Source organism: Heteronotia binoei, chromosome 5, assembly GCF_032191835.1.
Source record: "Heteronotia binoei isolate CCM8104 ecotype False Entrance Well chromosome 5, APGP_CSIRO_Hbin_v1, whole genome shotgun sequence".
NCBI lineage: Eukaryota > Metazoa > Chordata > Lepidosauria > Squamata > Gekkonidae > Heteronotia > Heteronotia binoei.
The window spans coordinates 8,281,465-8,303,198 of record NC_083227.1 but is presented as its reverse complement, the minus strand read 5'-3'; the positions used below and the strand labels follow the sequence as shown (position 1 = coordinate 8,303,198).

The 21,734-nt window shown below is 47.1% G+C and overlaps 1 protein-coding gene across 1 annotated transcript; it reads left to right on the top strand.

The window, feature by feature from the left end:
- Window positions 1-347: 347 nt before the first annotated feature.
- LOC132571629 (zinc finger protein 709-like) lies at window positions 348-20,175 on the top strand (the record flags this gene model as incomplete). Its single annotated transcript, XM_060238427.1, has 7 exons — window positions 348-443; window positions 9,959-10,073; window positions 13,060-13,073; window positions 13,348-13,474; window positions 14,209-14,229; window positions 17,549-17,562; window positions 17,839-20,175. Coding segments are annotated over exons 1-7 (2,724 nt in total), but the record flags the coding sequence as incomplete, so codon positions are not given.
- Window positions 20,176-21,734: the final 1,559 nt, after the last annotated feature.

Below are 21,734 nucleotides of genomic sequence, written 5' to 3'. Positions count from 1 at the left end.
TCCATGCATAATCTTGAAAACCTCATGTTACCCCTCAGTCGAAGTTTTTCAAAGCTGAAGAGCCCCAAGTGTTTTACCCTTTCTTCATAGGGAAAGTGTTCCAAACCTTTAATCAATCTAGTTACCCTTTCCTGCACTTTTTCTAATGCCATGGTATGTTTTTTGAGGTGTGTTGACCTGAATTGTACACAGTATTCCAAATGAGACTGCACCATTGATTTAAACAGGAGCATTATGATATAATTCCCTATGGGCAAGTGTGGACTCCATTTTCTTCTAATGGGCAAGTGTGGTCTCCCTTATTGACTATGGGGGAGCCTCGTGTTCATTATTCTCTATGGGCAAGTATGGTCTCACTTATTACCTGTGGGCAAGACTACTTCCCATTATTGCCTATGGGCAAGTATGGATTCTCCATTAGCAATCATGTAGAAGAAGAAGAGGTTGGTAAATGTGTTTTGGATCCTGTTACCGTTAGGTGGCTCTGTAAGTGGTTGACAGATCGCACCCAAAGAGTGCTTTTGAATGGTTCCTCATCCTCTTGGAAAGGAGTGACAAGTGGAGTGCCCTGGAGATCTGTCCTGTGACCTGTTTTGTTCAACGTCTTTATAAATGATTTGGATAAAGGAATAGGAAAGGTCCCCTGTGCAAGCACCAGTCATTTCTGACTCCGGGGTGACATTGCTTTCACGGCATTTTCACGGCAGACTTTTTATGGGGTGGTTTGCCATTGCCTTCCCCAGTCATCTACACTTCCCCCCCAGCAAGCTGGGGACTCATTTCACCGACCTCTGAAGGATGGAAGCCTGAGTCAACCTTGGGCCGGCTACCTGAACCAGCTTTCGCTGGGATAGAACTCAGGTCATGAGCAGAGAGTTCAGATCACAGTGCTGCAGTACTGCTGCTTTACCACTTTGCGTCATGGGGCCGCTATATAAATAAGGAATAGAGGGAATGCTTATTAGATTTGCAGATTATACTAAATTGGGAGGGGTTGCAAATACAGTAGAAGACAGAAACAGGATACAGGATGATCTTTTCAGACTGGAAAACTGGACTGAAACCAATAAAATGAATTTTAACAGGGATAAGAACATAAGAGAAGCCATGTTGGATCAGGCCAGTGGCCCATCCAGTCCAACACTCTGTCACACAATGGCCAAAAAATTATATATATATATACACACACACACACATATATACACACTGTGGCTAATAGCCACTGATGGACCTCTGCTCCATATTTTTATCTAACCCCCTCTTGAAGCTGGCTATGCTTGTGGCCGCCACCACCTCCTGTGGCAGTGAATTCCACATGTTAATCACCCTTTGGGTGAAAAGTACTTCCTTTTATCCGTTCTAATCCAACTGCTCAGCAATTTCATCGAATGTCCACGAGTTCTTGTACTCTACTTTCTCTACTTTCTCCATCCCATGCATAATCTTATAAACGTCTATCATGCCACCCCGCGGTCGACGTTTCTTCAAGCTAAAGAGCCCCAAGTGTTTTAACCTTTCTTCATAGGGAAAGTGTTCCAACCCTGTTATCATTCTAGTTGCCCTTTTCTGGACTTTTTCCAATGCTATAATATCCTTTTTGAGGTGCGGTGACCAGAATTGCACACAGTATTCCAAATGAGACCGCATCATCGATTTATACAGGGCCATTATGATACTGGCTGATTTGTTTTCAATTCCCTTCCTAAACATTCCCAGCATGGCGTTGGCCTTTTTTATTGCAATCGCACACTGTCTTGACATTTTCAGTGAGCTATATACAAGACTCCAAGATCTCTCTCTTGGTCAGTCTCTGCCAGTTCACACCCCGTCAACTTGTATTTGTAGCTGGGATTTTCGGCCCCAATGTGCATTACTTTGCACTTGGCCACATTGAACCTCATCTGCCACATTGACGCCCACTCACCCAGCCTCAATAGATCCCTTTGGAGTTCCTCACAATCCTCTCTGGTTCTCACCTTCTTGAACAATTTAGTGTAATCTGCAAACTTGGCCACTTCACTGCTCACTCTCAACTCCAAATCATTTATGAACAAGTTAAAGAGCATGGGACCCATCTCTCACCAAGTCTTGGGCATTACTTAGGACCAAATCCAGGATCGCCCCACCCCTGGTAGGTTCAGAGACCATCTGCTCCATAGCACAGTCATTGAGAGCATCTAGAAACTCAATCTCTTTCTCTCGACCAGAACACATATTGACCCAATCAATCTGCGGGTAGTTAAAATCACCTATGACGACACAATTTTTATGTTCAGCCACTATCTTTAAGCCTTCCATCATATTATAATCATCCTCTATCTTTCGATTTGGTGGGCAATAACAAATTCCCATAGTTAAATTTCCATTTGGGCCCTCTATTTCAACCCAAAGCATTTCTAAAAGTGAATCTAATTCTCTGATCTCAGCCTTACTGGACTGTATATCCTCTCTGACATACAGAGCCACCCCACCTCCAACCCTTCCCTCCCTATCCTTCCGATATAACTGATATCCAGGAATCACCGTGTCCCACTGATTCTCCTCATTCCACCAAGTTTCTGAAATTCCCACAATGTCTATGTTTTCTCCCAACACTAAACATTCCAACTCACCAATTTAACTTTGAACACTTCTAGCATTTGTGTACAAACATCTATAATTTCCCAGGCAAGCTAGGCCTGCCACCTTCCTCCTGCCGCCTCGAGACTTTGGCAGACAATCCATACTGTTTGTCACCGTCTCAGTGGACAACTCTGATCCATTACCCGGTAGAAAAGTAACAGCTAACCCTTCATCTCTTTGAGATGAGTCCTCCTGAACCAGAGACATTTCATCTCCTAAGAACATAAGGACATAAGAGAAGCCATGTTGGATCAGGCCAACGGCCCATCAAGTCCAACACTCTGTGTCACACAGTGGCAAAAAAATTTATATACACACATAAACTGTGGCTAATAGCCACTGATGGACCTGTGCTCCATATTTTTATCTAAACCCTTCTTGAAGGTGGCTATACTTGTGGCCGCCACCACCTCCTGTGGCAGTGAATTCCACATGTTAATCACCCTTTTCCTGTCGGCTTTTCCCCCAAGATTTAGTTTAAAAACTGTTCTGCCATCTTTTTGATTTTAAGCGCCAGCAGCCTGGTTCCATCCGGAGACAAGTGGAGACCATCTCTTTTGTACAGCACCCGCTTGTTCCAGAAAGCATCCCAGTGCCTAACAAACTTAAACCCTTCCTCCTTACACCATTGTCTCATCCACACATTGAGACTTTTAGTTTGCGCCTGTCTCTCCAGCCCTGCACGTGGAACAGGTAGCACTTCTGAGAAGGCTACCTTGGAGGTCCTGGCCTTAAGTCTCCTGCCTAGAAGCCTAAATTTTTCCTCCAGGACCTCACGACTGCATTTCCCCACATCGTTGGTGCCAACATGCACCACGACCACTGGCTCCTCCCCAGCACGGTCTATCAGCCTATCTACTACACGCGTAATGTCCGCTACCTTCGCACCAGGCAAGCAAGTCACCATACAGTCAGTACACGGTTTTGCCACCCAGCTGTCTACTTGCCTAAGGATCGAATCACCAACTACCAAGACCCCCCCCCCTCTCCCTGCCCAGGGATGGTTCCTTGGCGCGAAAGGATTCCCGCTCACCAACTGAAGAAGAGGTCCCTTCTGAGGGCACATTCCCCTTATCCTCAGCACGGTGCCCTGTTCCCTCTCGACCCTCATGCTCCCTGGCAGCAATGGGGCTGCCACGTTCAGAGCGGGGCTCATCTAGTATACCCCCGAGAATCTTTCCTGAGTGCCTAACTGACTGTCTCTGCTTCTCCAGGGCAGTCGCCTCGGCCTCAAGGGTACAAACTCGTTCCCTGAGGCCCAGGAGCTCCTTGCATCGAGAACACACCCAAGACTTCTGTCCTGTGGGCAGATAGTCATACATGTGACACTCAGTGCAAAACACTGGAAAGCCCCCACCCCCCTGCTGGCATTCTACCTTCATGATAGCTTTTGAACACACATAAACACATGAAGCTGCCTTATACTGAATCAGACCCTCAGTCCATCAAAGTCAGTATTGCCTACTCAGACTGGCTGCAGCTCTCCAGGGTCTCAAGCTGAGGTTTTACACGCCTATTTGTCTGGACCCTTTTATAGTTGGAGATGCCAGGGATTGAACCTGGGACCTTCTGCTTACCAAGCAAATGCTCTACCACTGAGTCTTCGTCCCTCCCTTTTAAACCCTGTTAGTTTATGCTGCTCCCCATCTGGAGCGTCTACTTACCTTATTGGGAACACAAGGAATCCGGGTTCCTGGTCCTTACACAGCCCCCAGGCTAAGAGTCACAGGCCAAGAGCTCTTTAGCTCTCTAAAACTGTTCCTAGTTTTAGTACATCCTGTGTGGGGGGAGCAGTGCGGGACTGGCCAGGGTGTCTGGTACGTTAAACATTTTAATGACCTTTTAGTAGCTTGAAAATATAATAGACGTTCCAGTATTATTACTGTAATGGAACCAAAAATTGACATTGTATGTAGGGTTACCAGCCTCCAGGTGGGGCCTGGGGATCTCCCGCTTTTACAACTGATCTCCAGCTGGCAGAGATCAGCTCCCCTGGAGAAAATGCAGTCTGGATTTACATTTCATATCAACAGTATGCTGCCAATAACATGTACAGTAGACGCACGCTGTAATTACTAAATAAATATATATACACAATTATTTTGCAAAAGTTTTAATTGTACCTTTTTTTCCACTTCTGTATTTTGGAAAAATTTAATTTAATTTCTTATAAAAATTAAACGATAGCCTTAAAATTGTCTCCTGGAAACCAAGATTTTTAGACCCAGTCCGCCACGGGGGGGGGGGGGGAGTGGAGTGGAGGGAGAAAGTGATGAATCTGACGCTTACTCCTGAGTTGTCCCACTGAGCCGCAGAGGGCATCGCTGGCTGCAGCCTGACCAATCCGGCTAGGTCTGGGAGCAGGAACCCGGCGGGGGAGCGTCTTCCTCTGCGTCCAGCCCTGCAAGGTAGATCTTCAAGGTGCGCTTGTCTACGGCTTTGCTCCAGCACTGCAAGGGTTAAAGGCACAGAGCCGTTTTTGCAAGAGAGGCCGAGCAAGGGGGGGGGGAGGGAGGAAGGATGGCTCTTCGGCTGGGAGGTGGGGGGGGGCAGAAATTCCTGAATTGCACAAGAGAGGAAGAGCTTTGGGTCCGCAGAGAAGCAGGGAAAAGGCTCCTTGCAGCAGCCGGACCCTGGGAAGGTCTCCTTGCAAGTAAGTCCTGCAGGATTTGGGGAGGGGAAGGGAGAATAAGGGATTAGATCTTGCAAGAAGAGAGGGAAGCGGTTGTTAGCATCGCTTGTGTTCTGGATGTGAGATTTCTTGCAGGGGGAGCGGGAATAATCAGTGTCTTTAAAGTGCAAGCTTGAATTCAGCAAATGGGTCTGGCGTCCAACCGCTGGTCATTTGAATTCTGCACAAAATAGCTGCTGCTCTCCGGTTGTCAAGTCTGCAGTGGGAAATTCCCAGGCAATTGAGAGGAGGGGGGGAGCTCAGTGGAGTCTAATGCCATAGAGCCCACACAGGCATGTTTTGTGGAGGCTGACCTGATCTCCCTACTCAGAATCATAGGAAACTCACAACTGCCTCCCCCCCCCCCCCTCAACACACACACACTGACCCCTGCTCCAGGCCCAGAAGATGCCCCAAAACCCCACAAAACCCAGGATCCCTTGCCCATCTGGCCTAGAGAAAAATTTCTGACTGACCCCAAAGTGGCACTCAGCGTTTCCCTGGGTGTGTAAGAAGTGGCCACAAGAACTAAGCACTGAAGGAGCCCTTCCTGCCCTCCTTCTCAAGATCTCCCTAATTCACAGAATCAGGATTGTTGCCAGATCATATCGCCTCACAGTCCTCTCTCCAGGCTGATTACTCCCAGCTCCTTCGACCTTCTTAAACTGTGGTGCCCAAAACTGAACGCAAGACTCCAGGCGAGGTCTTGCCAGAACAGAGCAAAGTGATACCATCACTTCACGTGATCTGAGTGTTCGCTATACTCCTTGTTGGTATAGCCCAAAATTGCATTTGCCTTTTTAGCTACTGCACCACAAGGCTGACTCATGTTCCGTGAATGGTCCACAAAGACCCCTATATCCTTTTCGTTCAAATACTGCCAAGACAAGTCTCCCCCGTCCTATGATGATACATTTGGTTTTTCCTACCTAAATGCAGAACTTTATATTTATTAGCCCAAAATTAATTCTAATGATGATCAGTTATAATCCCAGGCACCACTTGGAGGCTAATCAACATAATCAGCAAAAAGGGATCACAGTTAATAAGACAGGCAATGAAAGAAACAAATACGGTGATGTGCTGGCTAACAAAGTAGGCTCATTTCGTCAATGGCCATGTAAAAGAAGCTTGCTTCTAATAAAAAATATTGTAGAGAGCTATAGGCCAGCAAACTCCAGAAGGCTTGGGGATCTGGTTAAAAGAATAAGTTTGGACAGGCTTAAGCTTCAAATATAAATATATGCACGTAAGTGTCATTGAGTGATAAGTTTTTTACAACAATATAAAATCTTAAGGATTATCTGTTTCCATTCGGCTTTGTGGTATGCCTTGTTTTATTATTTTGGTTTATTCCAGGATGAGAGAACTTGAGGTAGAAGATATTGCAGAAGAGCATTTGCACTGGGTTGTTACAAGAGGCTGGTAACCCTGGAAGAATTTTAGGAAGGATTACTCCTGAGGAAGTCAGGAGAGGGACAGTGGCTCAGTGGTAGAGCATCTGCTTGAGAAGCAGAAAGTCCCAGGTTCAATCCCTGGCATCACCAAAAAAAGGCCCAGGCAAATAGGTGTGAAAAACCTCAGCTTGAGACCCTGGAGAGCTGCTGCCAGTCTGAGAAGACAATACCGACTTTGATGGACCAAGGGTCTGATTCGGTATAAGGCAGCTTCATATGTTCATATGAAGTCGATTGATTAAATAAGCCTACATCCGGGTGCTTATAGGGCTTTTCTTGTAATATTGGAATGTGAGAATGGACCTCTGTTATAATATGAAGTATAAAAAGATAATTTACAAAGGTTTTTAAATGCTTTTATTAAACATTGTTAGCCAGAACATCACAGTATTTGTTCCTTTCATTGCCCATCTGGAGGCTGGCAACTCCATTAGGCATCAGTTTTGCTCTGCTATGTAACTTGGTGGCGGGGTGAGGGGAATATGCTGTCTTTAAGTGCAAGGGAGAAAACTGAAGTATGAAATTGGAGTTCTGTTGCTTGTAATTTTATTCCACGGGGGGGTGGGGAGGTGAAGAGCCTTAATTTGGTCTGCAAGTGAAAAAGATCATTGCATGTGGGGTGTGTGGGGGGTAGAAGACTGCAAATTTATACCCCACCCTTACAATCTTCTGTATCTTCTCCCCCCACAACAGGCACCCTGTGAGGTGGGTAGGGCTGATAGGATTCTCTCAGTAGCTGCCCTTTCAAGGACAACCTCTGCCAGAGCTATGGCTGACCCAAGGCCATGCTAGCAGGTGCAAGTGGAGGAGTGGGGAATCAAACCTGGTTCTCCCAGATAAGAGAGCTATGGCTGACCCAAGGCCATTCCAGCAGGTGCAAGTGGAGGAGTGGGGAATCAAACCCGTTTCTCCCAGATAAGAGAGCTATGGCTGACCCAAGGCCACTCCAGCAGCTGCTGGGTCAGACCAGGGAGGGTCCATCTAGTCCAGCCTCCTGTCTCACACAGTGGCCAGCCAGTTCCTCTGGAGGGCCAACAACAGGGCAGAGAGGCTGAGGCCTTCCCCTGAGAAGAACCTCAGAAGAGCCCTGCTGGGTCAGACCAGGGAGAGTCCATCTAGTCCACCCTCCTGTCTCACACAGTGGCCAGCCAGTTCCTCTGGACAACAAGCAACAGGGCCACAGAGACCGAAGCCTTCCCCTGATGCTGCCTCCTTGCTCTGGGATTCAGAGGTTGACTGCATCTAAATGTGATGGTTCCCCTCAGTCACCATAGCTAGTAGCCATTGATAGATTTGCCCTCCATGAATTTTTCTAGTCTCTTTGAAATTTGTTTATTCCTGTGGTCATGACTACACCCTCTGGTGGCAAATTCCACATTTTAATCGCGCTCTGTGTCCTGAACATACTGCAAATCAGCTGTATCGGATGCCTTCAGTTTCTAGTTGGGGGAGGAAGCAAAATTCTTCTTTGTCCACTGTCTGTTGTGGCAGGACTTCCCTGTGCAGAAGCCGTGCTGATTTTCCCTGAGCAGGCTTTGTCCTTCAGTGCGTCTGACAATTAATTCTATCTTTGATTACAGATTCTGCTAATATGCCTGGGACAGACATTTGGATGACCGGCCTGTAATTTCCTGGTTCCCCTCTGGATCCCTTTTTAAAATAGGTCACATACAAAGGTTCATAGATCAGCCAGTTTGGTGTAGTGGTTAAGTGTGCAGACTCTTATCTGGGAGAACCGGGTTTGATTCCCCATTCCTCCCCCTTGCAGCTGCTGGAATGGCCTTGGGTCAGCCATAGGTCTGGCAGAGGTTGTCCTTGAAAGGGCAGCTGCTGTGAGAGCCCTCTCCAGCCCCACCCACCTCACAGGGTGTCTGTTGTGGGGGAGGAAGGGAGAGGAGATTGTAGGCTGCTCTGAGCCTCTGTCCTTGAAGGGGCAGCTGCTGTGTGAGCCCTCTCAGCCCCACCCACCTCACAGGGTGTCTGTTGTGGGGGAGGAAGGGAAAGGAGATTGTGAGCCGTTCTGAGACTCTTCGGAGTGGAGGGCAGGATATAAATCCAATATCATCATCATCATCATCATCATCATCATCATCTTCTTCTTCTTCTTCTTCTTCTTCTTCTTCTTCTTCTTCTTCTTCTTCTTCTTATTCCTTCTTTCTTCTTCTTATTCCTTCTTTCTTCTTCTTATTCCTTCTTTCTTCTTCTTATTCCTTCTTTCTTCTTCTTCTTCTTCTTCTTATTCCTTCTTTCTTCTTCTTCTTCTTCTTCCTTCTTTCTTCTTCTTATCTCAACATCCTTTAGAAACTCTTGGGTGTTTGCCATCAGGACCCGGAGACGTTGGGCCTCCCTAGGAGATGTCTATGATAGTTAATGACATGAATCCTGATTTGCAAACCACGAGAAGGACTTTCCTTCTGATCCAGGAGGGCAGTCTTGGGTGTGTCTTGACCAGGGTCAGTGATGCAGCTCCATCTTTTTTAAGTTCCTTTCTGCCTTTTTGATATATTCCCCTCTCCATAGCCAAGTGAATAAAAACATTTTTTTCCACAGCTGGAAGTAACCCAAGAGAAGGGAAAGGAGATGGAAGAGCAGGACCCAGAAGGACCTGGAACGGGAAAGAGAGAAAGCACAGGCCCCAAACCTATCCTAGCTGGGAGTGGTGTTGGATTCTGGGAAAGCCCTGAGCTTGAAGTCTGTTATCAGATCACGGCGATCTCAGAGAAATATCGCCAGCGTTTCCGGCAATTCAGCTACCGTGAGGCGGATGGGCCCCGAGAGGTTTGCAGCCAGCTCCATGGACTTTGCAGCCAGTGGCTGAAGCCGGAGAGGCACACCAAGAAGCAGATCCTGGACCTGGTGATCCTGGAGCAGTTCCTGACTCTCCTGCCCCAGGAAATGCAGTGCTGGGTCAGAGGATGTGGGCCGGAGACCAGTTCCCAGGCGGTGGCCCTGGCCGAAGGTTTCCTCCTGAGCCAGGCAGAGGAGAAGAGGCAGGCAGAACAGGTGAGGGAGCTTTATGCCATCCTTTCACGTTGTGATCTTTCACCTTATACGCATCCCTCCATGCACTTCACCAGGGTTGATAGAAAACCAGATCCCTGATTCTTGCAGCTCTGTTGATGTATGCAGGGATGGGGAATGGAGCATGTTTTGCTTCCTTAGTCTTTAGCCTTCCTGCTCTTCCCTGTCTCTCTTCCTGCTGTTCCAGATGTGGGGTCCATCTGTGAAGATGGAAGCGGAGGTCTCTGAGGAGGAAGGGTCTCCCTTGGAGGAAGAGCAGAAGGTGCAGGCCCGGGAGCGTGCCCAAGAGGCCCTCTCACACGGTAAGGGTGCCTTGTGCTTGGATCTGGGCACATTGTGAAGTTGTCGGCTAGAAGGTTGTGATTCAGCAGGAGACCAGGAAGGGCCTTCTACAGGCTGCCACCGCTCTGGTCAGGGTCTTTCTGGGGGACCCAGAGTACCCACCCAACCCCTGAATCTTCCTTCTTAGCAAAAACTTTTAGCCACGACGAAGGAGACGTGAGGACAAAGGCAATCTAACAACAACAACAACAGTTTATTTATAGCGCTCAAACAATCGGTTTTAGTGCAACAGTGAATGGGGAAAAGCAGTAAAGGTTGGTGTGAAACAAACAACAAAAGCCCTTGCATGACTAGATACATGCCCCTTCTGTAAGTCAAACCAATTCACTCCTCCTCCCTGCATGAGGGATTTCCCTACAGCTGCAACCGCCTCCATTCCAGCCTCAGCAGAGAGAAGAACCGTCCTTTCCAGCCAGACCTTTTATGCTTTCCCTCCCCCTCTGGGCAATGCTCCCTCTAATGTAAGCCAAATTGAGGTTTGGGGAATTAGTTTGGTGGGCAACTAGGCTCTTAGCGAGATCAGTATCTATGTATACAGAAGATGTCTCCTTTGGAGGTCACCCAATAATGAGGATTGACAAACAGGGTGACAATTACCAGTCATAGTCTTCAAGGAATGCTCCAATGGGAACGAAAAAGGGAATGGGGGAAAGGACCCTCAACTGATCAGGTGTTGGGGGCGTATCTAAACAGCAGGGTAGGGGTACTGTTGGATGCACACCTTGGATGTCAGATGGGGGACCTTGGGTCAAGGGTTTTAAGGACTACCTAGAGCCCTTAGGGGAGGGGAGTCCGAGGACCTATGACAATTGGTCAGGTGGGACATGATGCTGAGGCACATGGTACATGACATCAGAGAAGGATGATGTTCGGAAAGTGACATAGACTGAAGGGATTAGCTACTCTACACAACCTTATCTAAAAGTGACAATAGAGGGCCAAATTGATACCTAAGGTGACACCCGATTGACACAATAGCAATGTGTTCCAAGTTGAGTCTGGTCTTCCTCTTTTGGCTGGCACAGTCTTTTGTGTGAAGTTCCGTTGACAATAGGCTTGGGCTGTCTGGCAGGATCTGCACCCCACGGTAAGCTTTATGGTCTTATACAGATGTCTGAAGCAACCGTTGGATACGTGGGGCTCTCTTATGGAAGTGCACGAAGGTGATCGCTGGTGATGTTAGCCTTAGCAATGGCTTCCATTAACAGAGAGAAGAAAGACAGCTTGACTGGACAGCTCATGGCGGCGCGATCTCTTTCACTGCGAAAATCAGGGACTTGCACACACAGGGAGGCTGGGAGGTTGTTTTGCCCATGCTAGGATCCATTAGGAGAAGGGCTGCAGTAAAGATGAAACCCACAACATACAGCTGGGCCTATAAGGAAATGGCTCGGTCAAAGTCTTTTGCTTTAGTGTAGATGTGTGTGAGGTGGAACTCCAGGCATCCTGGCAACCAAGCTGGTGATCACGATGTCCATATATACGCAAAATTAGGGGGTTTTGTTCACACTAAGCTGTGGAGTCTTCTGAGCAAAAATTCTACTCCATGAGCTACCAGCATTAAAGTTGTGAGTTACTGTATAATTAGTTTGCTCTGGAGCCATTTTTCCCGAGCTAAGACAAAAATGTGTGAGCAAGAGGCTAAAAAACTGTGAGCCAGCTCACACTAACGCAGCTTCGAGGGCACACTGCCTCTGGGCTAGTTTTCCCTCCAAAATTCTGCCGCCCAGTCAGAGAGAGAAAGGATCCTGGGAGACCTCTGGGAGATGTAGGGCCCACTAGCAACTCCTAGGCAGGCTTCCTCCTGTCCTCTAGGCCACACTAGGCCTCAGATCATGACAAAGGTTCAGGACAGGAGAAAAAGGAAATACTTTTGCATGCCACACAAGGTTCCATTTGCACCTAGTAGCTGAAGGGAACTCATGGACCACTGGTTCATGTGTTTATCTAGTCCCCTCTTGAAGCTGTCTGTGCTTGTAGCCACCGCCTCTTCCTGAAGCAGCGAATTCCTCATGTTAACTGAAATATTCCCATATAACGTACCTTCCATTAGAGGAATTTAAGGCAGCTTAAAAAAGAAAAGTTGACCTCTCAGCCCTGGGAGCTTTGAGGGCAGGGCAAGAGGTAGATGTGACGTCTCATCCCGCTGAACATTCAGACATGACATCAGAGGGTCAGCAGACACTCGAGAAACCCCTAAATATTGCCCTCTAGATTTCAGATGTGCTAAGATCATTTTGGGGGTTTTGAACAGATGTGATTGTGACGTATCTTTGACCTCATTTCTCCCAACCGCCCCCCCACCCCCGCTTCGCCCAGAAGCCTAAACACAAAGGCACATTGGAGGGCCCAGACACCCAGAGAATGGCGTTCCTGGGCCTTTGGTCTGAACGAGCCAAGATGCTGTCACAGTTTTGAGCTCTGGAGTTCACAGGATAAGCCTCAAGTGTTGAAGAAGGAAGGAGAAGAAGAAGATATTGGATTCATACCCCACCCTTCAGTCTGAGTCTCAGAGCGGCTTACAATCTCCTTTACCTTACCCCCCCTACAACAAACACCCTGTGAGGTGGGTGGGGCTGAGAGAGCTCTGACAGCAGCTGCCCTTTCAAGGACAACTCTGCAAGAGCTATGGCTGACCCAAGACCATTCCAGCAACTGCTAGTGGAAGAGTGGGGAATCAAACCCGGTTCTCCCAGATAAGCGTCTGCACACTTAACCACTACAGCAAACTGGAAATGTGTTGGCAGTGATTATACCCCACCCCTCCCTGAGGTTTCTCCTTACCTCTCCCTCAAGTTTACACAAAATTGTTACATTTTTTAAAGTATACCCAGAGCAAGGTTTCACAGCCTTGGGCACAGGGGTGCATGAAGCAGAATTCGAAGAAGCAAAGAAAATATGAAGTCTCTGCTAACACTCTTTATTCCAACATTCTCTCCCTCACAGGCAGTGAAGAAACGGTGCTGAGTCTTTGTGGAGGAGTGGAAACAGCTGCTGCCCCTGCAGTCCAGGTAGGAGAGATGAGCAGGGGACCGCCTGAGTTCCCCCTTCTTCCTCAGAGGGGCTTTTGCTCCTGCAGTTGCTGCTAATGTGTCTGAGCAAGAGGGGCTCTGAAGGCCGCTCCCTTTACCCTCCTGGCAAGCTCTCCATCCTGCACCACCCCAGAATGCCCCTGTCCAGAGTACAGTCTTGACTGGGACAATCTCTGATGAGGAAACCTGCTTTTTCTTTCAGGGTCCTTTTTCCTTTGAAGAGGTGGCTGTGTTTTTCACCGAGGCTGAGTGGGCCCTGCTGGATCCAGACCAAAGAGATCTCTACAGGGAAGTCATGCTGGAGAACTATGGGAATGTGGCCTCTCTGGGTAAGGATCTTTCAAGGGTGTGAATTGCTGCCATTGTGAGGAGGTGTGAATCAAAATATGGAAAAGCAATCGGTCCTTGTGAGGCTTGGTCCTGTACTTCCTTTTATCTGTTCTAACCCTACTGCTCAGCAATTTCATTGAATGCTCATGAGTTCTTGTATTGTGAGAAAGGGAGAAAAATACTTCTTTCTCTACTTTCTCCATCCCATGCATAATCTTGTAAACCTCTATCATGTCACCCTGCAGTCGACGTTTCACCAAGCTAAAGAGCCCCAAGCGTTTTAACCTTTCTTCATAGAGTGAGCAGTGAAGTGGCCAAGTTTGCAGATGACACTAAATTGTTAGGGTGGTGAGAACCAGAGAGGACTGTGAGGAACTCCAAAGGGATCTGTTGAGGCTGGGTGAGTGGGCGTCAATGTGGCAGATGAGGTTCAATGTAGCCAAGTGCAAAGTAATACACATTGGGGCCAAGAATCCCAGCTACAAATACAAGTTGATGGGGTGTGAACTGGCAGAGACTGACCAAGAGAGAGATCTTGGGGTCATGGTAGATAACTCACTGAAAATGTCAAGACAGTGTGCGATTGCAATAAAAAAGACCAACGCCATGTTGGGAATTATTAGGTAGGGAATTGAAAACAAATCAGCCAGTATCATAATGCCCCTGTATAAATCGATGGTGTGGTCTCATTTGGAATACTGTGTGCAATTCTGGTCACTTGCACCTCAAAAAGGATATTATAGCATTGGAAAAAGTCCAGAAAAGGGCAACTAGAATGATTACAGGGTTGGAACACTTTCTCTATGAAGAAAGCTTAAAATGCTTGGGACTCTTTAGCTTGGAGAAACGTCGACTGCGGGGTGACATGATAGAGGTTTACAAGATTATGCATGGAATGGAGAAATTAGAGAAAGAAGTACTTTTTTCCCTTTCTCACAATACAAGAACTCGTCGGCATTCGATGAAATTGCTGAGCAGTCGGGTTAGAACGGATAAAAGGAAGTACTTCTTCACCCAAAGGGTGATTAACATGTAGAATTCACTGCCACAGGTGGTGATAGTGGCTACAAGCATAGACAGCTTCAAGAGGGAGTTAAATAAAATATGGAGCAGAGGTCCATCAGTGGCTATTAGCCACAGTGTGTGTGTGTGTGTGTGTGTGTATATATATAAAATTTTTGGCCACTGTGTGACACAGAGTGTTCGACTGGATGGGCCATTGGCCTGATCCAACATGGCTTCTCTTATGTTCTTATGTTCATAGGGAAAGTGTTCCAACCCTTTAATCATTCTAGTTGTCCTTTTCTGCACTTTTTCCAATGCTATAATATCCTTTTTGAGGTGCAGTGACCAGAATTGTACATAGTATTCCAAATGAGACCGCATCATCAATTTATACAGGGGCATTATGATACTGGCTGATTTGTTTTCAATTCCCTTCCTAATCATTCCCAGCATGGCGTTGGCCTTTTTTAATGCAATCGCACACTGTCTTGACATTTTCAGTGAGCTATCTACAATGACCCCAAGATCTCTCTCTTGGTCAGTCTCTGCCAGTTCACACCCCATCAACTTGTATTTGTAGCTGGGATTTTTGGCCCCAATGTGTATTACTTTGCACTTGGCCACATTAACCCTCATCTGCCAAGTTGACGCCCACTCACCTAGCCTCAACAGATCCCTTTGGAGTGTATCACAATCCTCTCTTGTTCTCACCACCCAGAAAAATTTAGTGTCATCTGCAAACTTAGCGACTTCACTGCTTACTCTCAACTCCAAATCATTTATGAACAAATTAAAGAGCATGGGACCCAGTACTGAGCCCTGCGGCACCCCACTACTTACCGTCTTCCACTGCGAAGATTGCCCATTTATACTCACTCTCTGTTTCCTATTAATTAGCCAGTTTTTGATCCACAAGAGGACTTGTCCTTTTACTCCATGACTCTCGAACTTACTAAGGAGCCTTTGATGAGGAACTTGGGCATTACTTAGGATCAAATCCAGGATCGCCCCACCCCTGGTAGGTTCTGTGACCATCTGCTCCATAGCACAGTCATTGAGAGCATCTAGAAACTCAATCTCTTTCTCTCGACCAGAACACATATTGACCCAATCAATCTGCGGGTAGTTAAAATCACCGATTATAACACAGTTTTTACGTTCAGCCACTATCTTTAATCCTTCCATCATATTATAATCGTCCTCTATATTTTGATTTGGTGGGCGATAACAAACTCCCGTAGTTAAATTTCCTTTTGAGCCCTCTATTTCGATCCAAAGCATTTTTAGAAGGCAGTCTAATTCTCTGACCTCAGTCTTACTGGACCGTATATCCTCTCTGACCTACAGAGCCACCCCACCTCCAACCCTTCCCTCCCGATCCTTCCAATATAACTTATATCCAGGAATCACCGTGTCCCACTGATTCTCCTCATTCCACCAAGTTTCTGAAATTCCCACAATGTCTATGTTTTCCCTCAACACTAAACATTCCAACTCCCCAATTTTACTTCGAACACTTCTAGCATTTGCATACAAACATCTATAATTTCCCAGGCAAGTTAGGCCCACAACCTTCCTCCTGCTGCCTCGAGACTTTGGCAGACAGTCCATACTGTTTGTCACTATCTCAGTGGACAACTCTGATCCATTACCTGGTAGAAAAGTAGCAGCTAACCCTTTATCTCTTTGAGATGAGTCCTCCCGAACCAGAGACATTTCATGTCCTGTCGGCTTTCCCCCAAGATTTAGCTTAAAAACTGCTCTGCCACCTTTTTGATTTTAAGCGCCAGCAGCCTGGTTCCTTCTGGGGACAAGTGGAGACCATCTCTTTTGTACAGTTCCCGCTTGTTCCAGAAAGCATTCCAGTGCCTAACAAACTTAAACCCTTCCTCCTTGCACCATCGTCTCATCCACACATTGAGACTTCTAATTTGTGCCTGTCTCTCCTGCCCTGCACGTGGAACAGGTAGCACTTCTGAGAAGGCTACCTTGGAGGTCCTGGCCTCAAGTTTCCTGACTCACAGCCTAAATTTTTCCTCCAGGACCTCACGACTGCATTTCCTCACATCATTTGTGCCAACATGCACAACGACCACTGGCTCCTCCCCAGCACTGTGTATCAGCCTATCTACAACACGCGTAATGTCCGCCACCTTCTCACCAGGCAGGCAAGTCACCATATGGTCAGTACGCACCAGGCAGGCAAGTCACCATACGGTCAGTACGCCGTTTTGCCACCCAGCTGTCTACTTGCCTAAGGATCAAATCACCAACTACCAAGACCTCCCCTCCCTCCCCAGGGATGGTTCCTTGGCGCGAAAGGATTCCCACTCACCAACTGAAGAAGAGGTCCCTTCTGAGGGCGCGTTCCCCTTGTCCTCAGCACGGTGCCTTGTTGCCTCTCGACCCTCAATGTCCCTGGCAGCAACGGGGCTGCCACGTTCAGAGTGGGGCTCATCTAACACATCCCCGAGAGTCTTCTCCGAGTGTCTAAATGACTGTCTCTGCATCTCCAGGTCCGCCACCTCGGCCTCAAGGGTACGAACTCGTTCCTTGAGGACCAGGAGCTCCTTGCATCGAGCACACACCTAAGACTTCTGTCCTGTGGGCAGATAGTCATACATGTGACACTCAGTGCAAAACACTGGAAAGCCCCCACCCCCCTGCTGGCATTCCACCTTCATGATAGCTTTTTAAAATATACAGTCCCCATTTAAATCCTGTTGTGTTTATGTGGCTCTCCTTCTGGAGGGTCTACTTACCTTACTGGGAACACAAGGAAAATAGGGCCAAACTGCAGGCCAAAGGACCTTCATGGCAAGGCAAATGGGAAGCACAGAGGAAAATATCTTTGCCACCTTTTCCCTTCAAGTACATTTAGGGAGGTTTTTTTGGGGGGGTGGGCAGGGATGGTCAGAATGTAGAAGCTCTATAGGAGGTTGGCCAGGAAAGGCAGACAGACAGTTCAGGAGGCAAAAATGCGTAGTCATTAATTAGGAGTTTGTGGTAGGTGAACTTGGCTCCTTGCATGAGTTATGACTCAACTTCCCTCTTTATTCCAGCAGGAGATGTTGAGGAGTCAGTTGCGGAATTACACGGGTTCTCACTGGAAAAAGCCAAGATTGAACAGGCTGAAGGAAACTTTGAGAACAGAGATGAACCACAGAGGCAGGAAGGAAACCATACACTGAAAAGGGAGGTTAAGACCATTCCTCGCCAAGGAAGCAGGTTCCATGAAATCCCTGTCTGCAGCCGTCACCAACGGACTCTTTCAGGAATGAAACTGTTCGTCTGTTCCAAGAATGGAATGACATTCTCCGATCAAAGGAAGGCATATAAATGCCGTTACTGTGGAAAGTACTTCAGATACAGAACACAGCTTTTAGTACACCAAAGAATACACACAGTACAGAAACATGTTGAATTCTCAGAGCGTAGAAAGAAGTTCTGTATGAATTCCAGTCTACAAAAGCATCAAAGAACCCACGCAGGGGAGAAACATTTTGAATGTTCAGAGTGTGGAAAGAGATTTAATACAAGTGATCTTCAATGGCATCAAAGAACTCACACAAAGGAGGAGCCGTATGAATGCTCAGAGTGTGGGAAGAGACTTAGTATAAGTGATCTTCAACAGCATCAAAGAACTCACACAGGAGAGAAACCATATGAATGCTCAGAATGTGGACAGAGATTTAGTCACAGTGGTAATCTTCAACAGCATAAGAGAACCCACACAGGGGAGAAACCGTTTGAATGTTCAGAGTGTGGAAAGAGATTCAGTCAGTGTAGCAGTCTTCAAAAGCATCTAAGAACCCACACAGGGGAGAAACCTTTTGAATGCTCAGAGTGCGGAAAGTCATTCAGTCAGCGCGGCCATCTTTATTATCATCGAAGAACCCACACAGGGGAGAAACCGTTTGAATGCTCAGAGTGTGGAAAGAGATTCAGTCAGAGTAGTGGACTTCTGTGTCATCAAAGAACCCACACAGGGGAGAAACCGTTTGAATGCTTAGAGTGTGGAAAGAGATTTAGTGGCAGTGGCAATCTTCAACTGCATCAAGTAACCCACACAGGGGAGAAACCTTTTGAATGCTCAGAGTGTGGAAAGAGATTTAGTCTGAATTCCAGTCTTCAGCAGCATCAGAGAACCCACACAGGGGAGAAACCTTTTGAATGCTCAGCGTGCGGAAAGTCATTCAGTCAGCGTGGCTATCTTCAGTATCATCAAAGAACCCACACAGGAGAGAAACCGTTTGAATGTTCAGAGTGTGGAAAGAGATTCAGTGCAAATGGTGGTCTTCAACAGCATAAAAGAACCCACACAGGGGATAAACCTTTTGAATGTTCAGAGTGTGGAAAGAGATTTAGTGCGAATTCCAGTCTTCAGTATCATCAGAGAACCCACACAGGGGAGAAACCTTTCGAATGCTCAGAGTGTGGAAAGAAATTTAGTGTGAGTGGCAGTCTTCAAAAGCATCAAAAAACCCACACAGGGGAGAAACCTTTTGAATGCTCAGAGTGTGGGAAGACATTCAGTCGGTGTAGCAGGCTTCAGCAGCATCAGAGAACCCACACAGGGGAGAAACCTTTTGAATGCTCAGAGTGTGGAAAGAGATTCAGTTTGAGTGCCACTCTTCAGCAGCATCATAGAACCCACACTGGGGAGAAACCTTTTGAATGCTCAGAGTGTGGAAAGAGATTCAGCCGGAGTGGGTATCTTCAAAAGCATAAGAGAACCCACACAGGGGAGAAACCTTTTGAATGCTCAGAGTGTGGAAAGAGATTCAGTCAGTGTGACAGTCTTCAAAAGCATCTAAGAACTCACACAGGGGAGAAACCTTTTGAATGCTCAGAGTGTGGGAAGAGATTCAGTCAGTGTGGCCATCTTCAGTATCATCAAAGAACCCACACAGGGGAGAAACCGTTTGAATGCTCAGAGTGTGGAAAGCGATTCAGTGCAAATGATGGTCTTCAGTATCATCAAAGAACCCACACAGGGGAGAAACCATTTGAATGCTCAGAGTGTGGAAAGAGATTCAGTCAGAGTAGTAGTCTTCAAAAGCATCTAAGAACTCACACAGGGGAGAAACCTTTTGAATGCTCAGAGTGTGGAAAGAGATTTAGTGTGAATTCCAGTCTTCAGTATCATCAAAGAACTCACACAGGGGAGAAACCTTTTGAATGCTCAGAGTGTGGAAAGAGATTCAGTTGGAGTGGCACTCTTCAGCAGCATCAGAGAACCCACACTGGGGAGAAACCTTATGAATGCTCAGAGTGTGGGAAGAGATTCAGTTGGAGTGGCACTCTTCAGCAGCATCAGAGAACCCACACAGGGGAGAAACCTTTTGAATGCTCAGAGTGTGAAAAGAGATTCAGTGCAAATGCTGGTCTTCAACTGCATAAGAGAACCCACACAGGGGAGAAACCGTTTGAATGCTCAGAGTGTGGAAAGAGATTCAGTGTGAGTTCCAGTCTTCAGCTGCATCAGAGAACCCACACAGGGGAGAGGCCTTTTGAATGCTCAGAGTGTGGAAAGAGATTCAGTATGAATTCCAGTCTTCAGCAGCATCAGAGAACCCACACAGGGGAGAAACCTTTTGAATGCTTAGAGTGTGGAAAGAGGTTTAGTAACAGTGGCAATCTTCAAAGGCATCAAAGAACCCACACAGGGAAGAAGACTTTTGAATGCTCAGTGTGTGGAATGAGATTCAGTGTGAGTTCCAATCTTCAAAATCATCAGAGAACCCACACTAAGGGAGAAACTTTTTAAAACTTAGAGTGTGGAAAGAGATTCTATGTGCGTTCCAGCCTTCAACTGCACTGAAGAATGCAGACAAGAGAGAAACCATTTGAATACTCAGAGATTCAGTTGTAGTGACCTTCTTTAACAGCATCTAAGAACACATACAGGGGATATACATTTTGAATGCTCAGAGTCTGGGAAGACATTCAGTTTGAAAGCCAGTCTTCAAAACCGTTTGAATACTCAATAGCGTGGGAAGAAATTCATTCAGAGTTAGAATCTTCAACAGCATCAAAGAATCCACACAAAGGAGATCCATTTGGAATGCACAGAGTATAGAAGAGATCCAACGTGAGTTCCAGTCTACAAAAGTATCTAAGAATCCACACACAGGGGAAAGCTTTTGAATGTTCAATGTGGAAGGATCTTGAGTCACAGTTGCATTCTTCAACACCCAGGGCTGGCACATAGGAGTAGGCCAAGTACTAGATGTCCCTGGAGGTCCCTTCCGACTCTATGATTCTATGAAATAGGCAGCTGCCTAGGTCAAGAACCTGTCCACTGGGCGACTGGCTTGTCTACTGAAGGCAGCGTAGCTACAAGCCTGCTTCAGTGCACAGACTCCATTTTCTGGCCCCATGGGTTGGCACGGGGTGGCGGAGGGGAGGGCTGGGGCTGCTAATTGTAGTCAGGCCTCATTTTGGGCAGGAGCTCACAGGAGCAGAGCTGGGGAACCTCTAAATTTTTTTGTGCTTTCTTTCTTATACTCCCGCCACCCCCAACTTGCTTCTGGGCTCCACTGTTCAACCCCCCTGTGAGAATTCTGCGGAAGGTTTGACAAACTTTCTAATATTTTTCCCCACAAAAAAATGGGGGAATCACCCAAACACATAAAGCAGACAGATGGAAATCTGCATCATGCCACTGGAGAAAGTAATGCAAAAAGTATGATGGGAGTCAGGTTTTATTATGACAATTATAAATCAAGAAGCATTTTAAGGTAGATGCTGAGCTGATATAATTTAGTACACCTCCCAATGATGTCAGGGGTGTATGGCATATTCCAGGTGTGGCCAACAGTAGCTCTCCATGCTGGCTGGGGTGATGGGAGTTGTAGGCAAAAAACATCTGGAGAGGTACCGTTGGCCACCCCTAGCATATGCAAATATGTTGTGCTAATAAGCTCTGTCACCTCTTTTTCAATAAATGCCTTCTGGTTGTAGTGCTGAGTCCTGGCCGGAGGGGGCGGAGCAGGGACATGCGGCAGCAGCTGTTGTCCAGAGCCAAAATATCCTCACACACCTGTTTCCAGTCCGGCCAAACGGAAGCCTAGGGACCAGTGTGGCCTCTGTAAACTCTTGTGCTCCTTCAGCCACAGCCACTTCCTCTCCTCCGTTGCCCTTGGACTCAGCGGGGGCTCGCCAGCCCCAGGACAGACATGGCTCTGCCCGGATGGAAGGTGAAAAGCAGTGAAGAGCCCTCGTCAAATGTGGGTTTCATAGTTTCTCTGC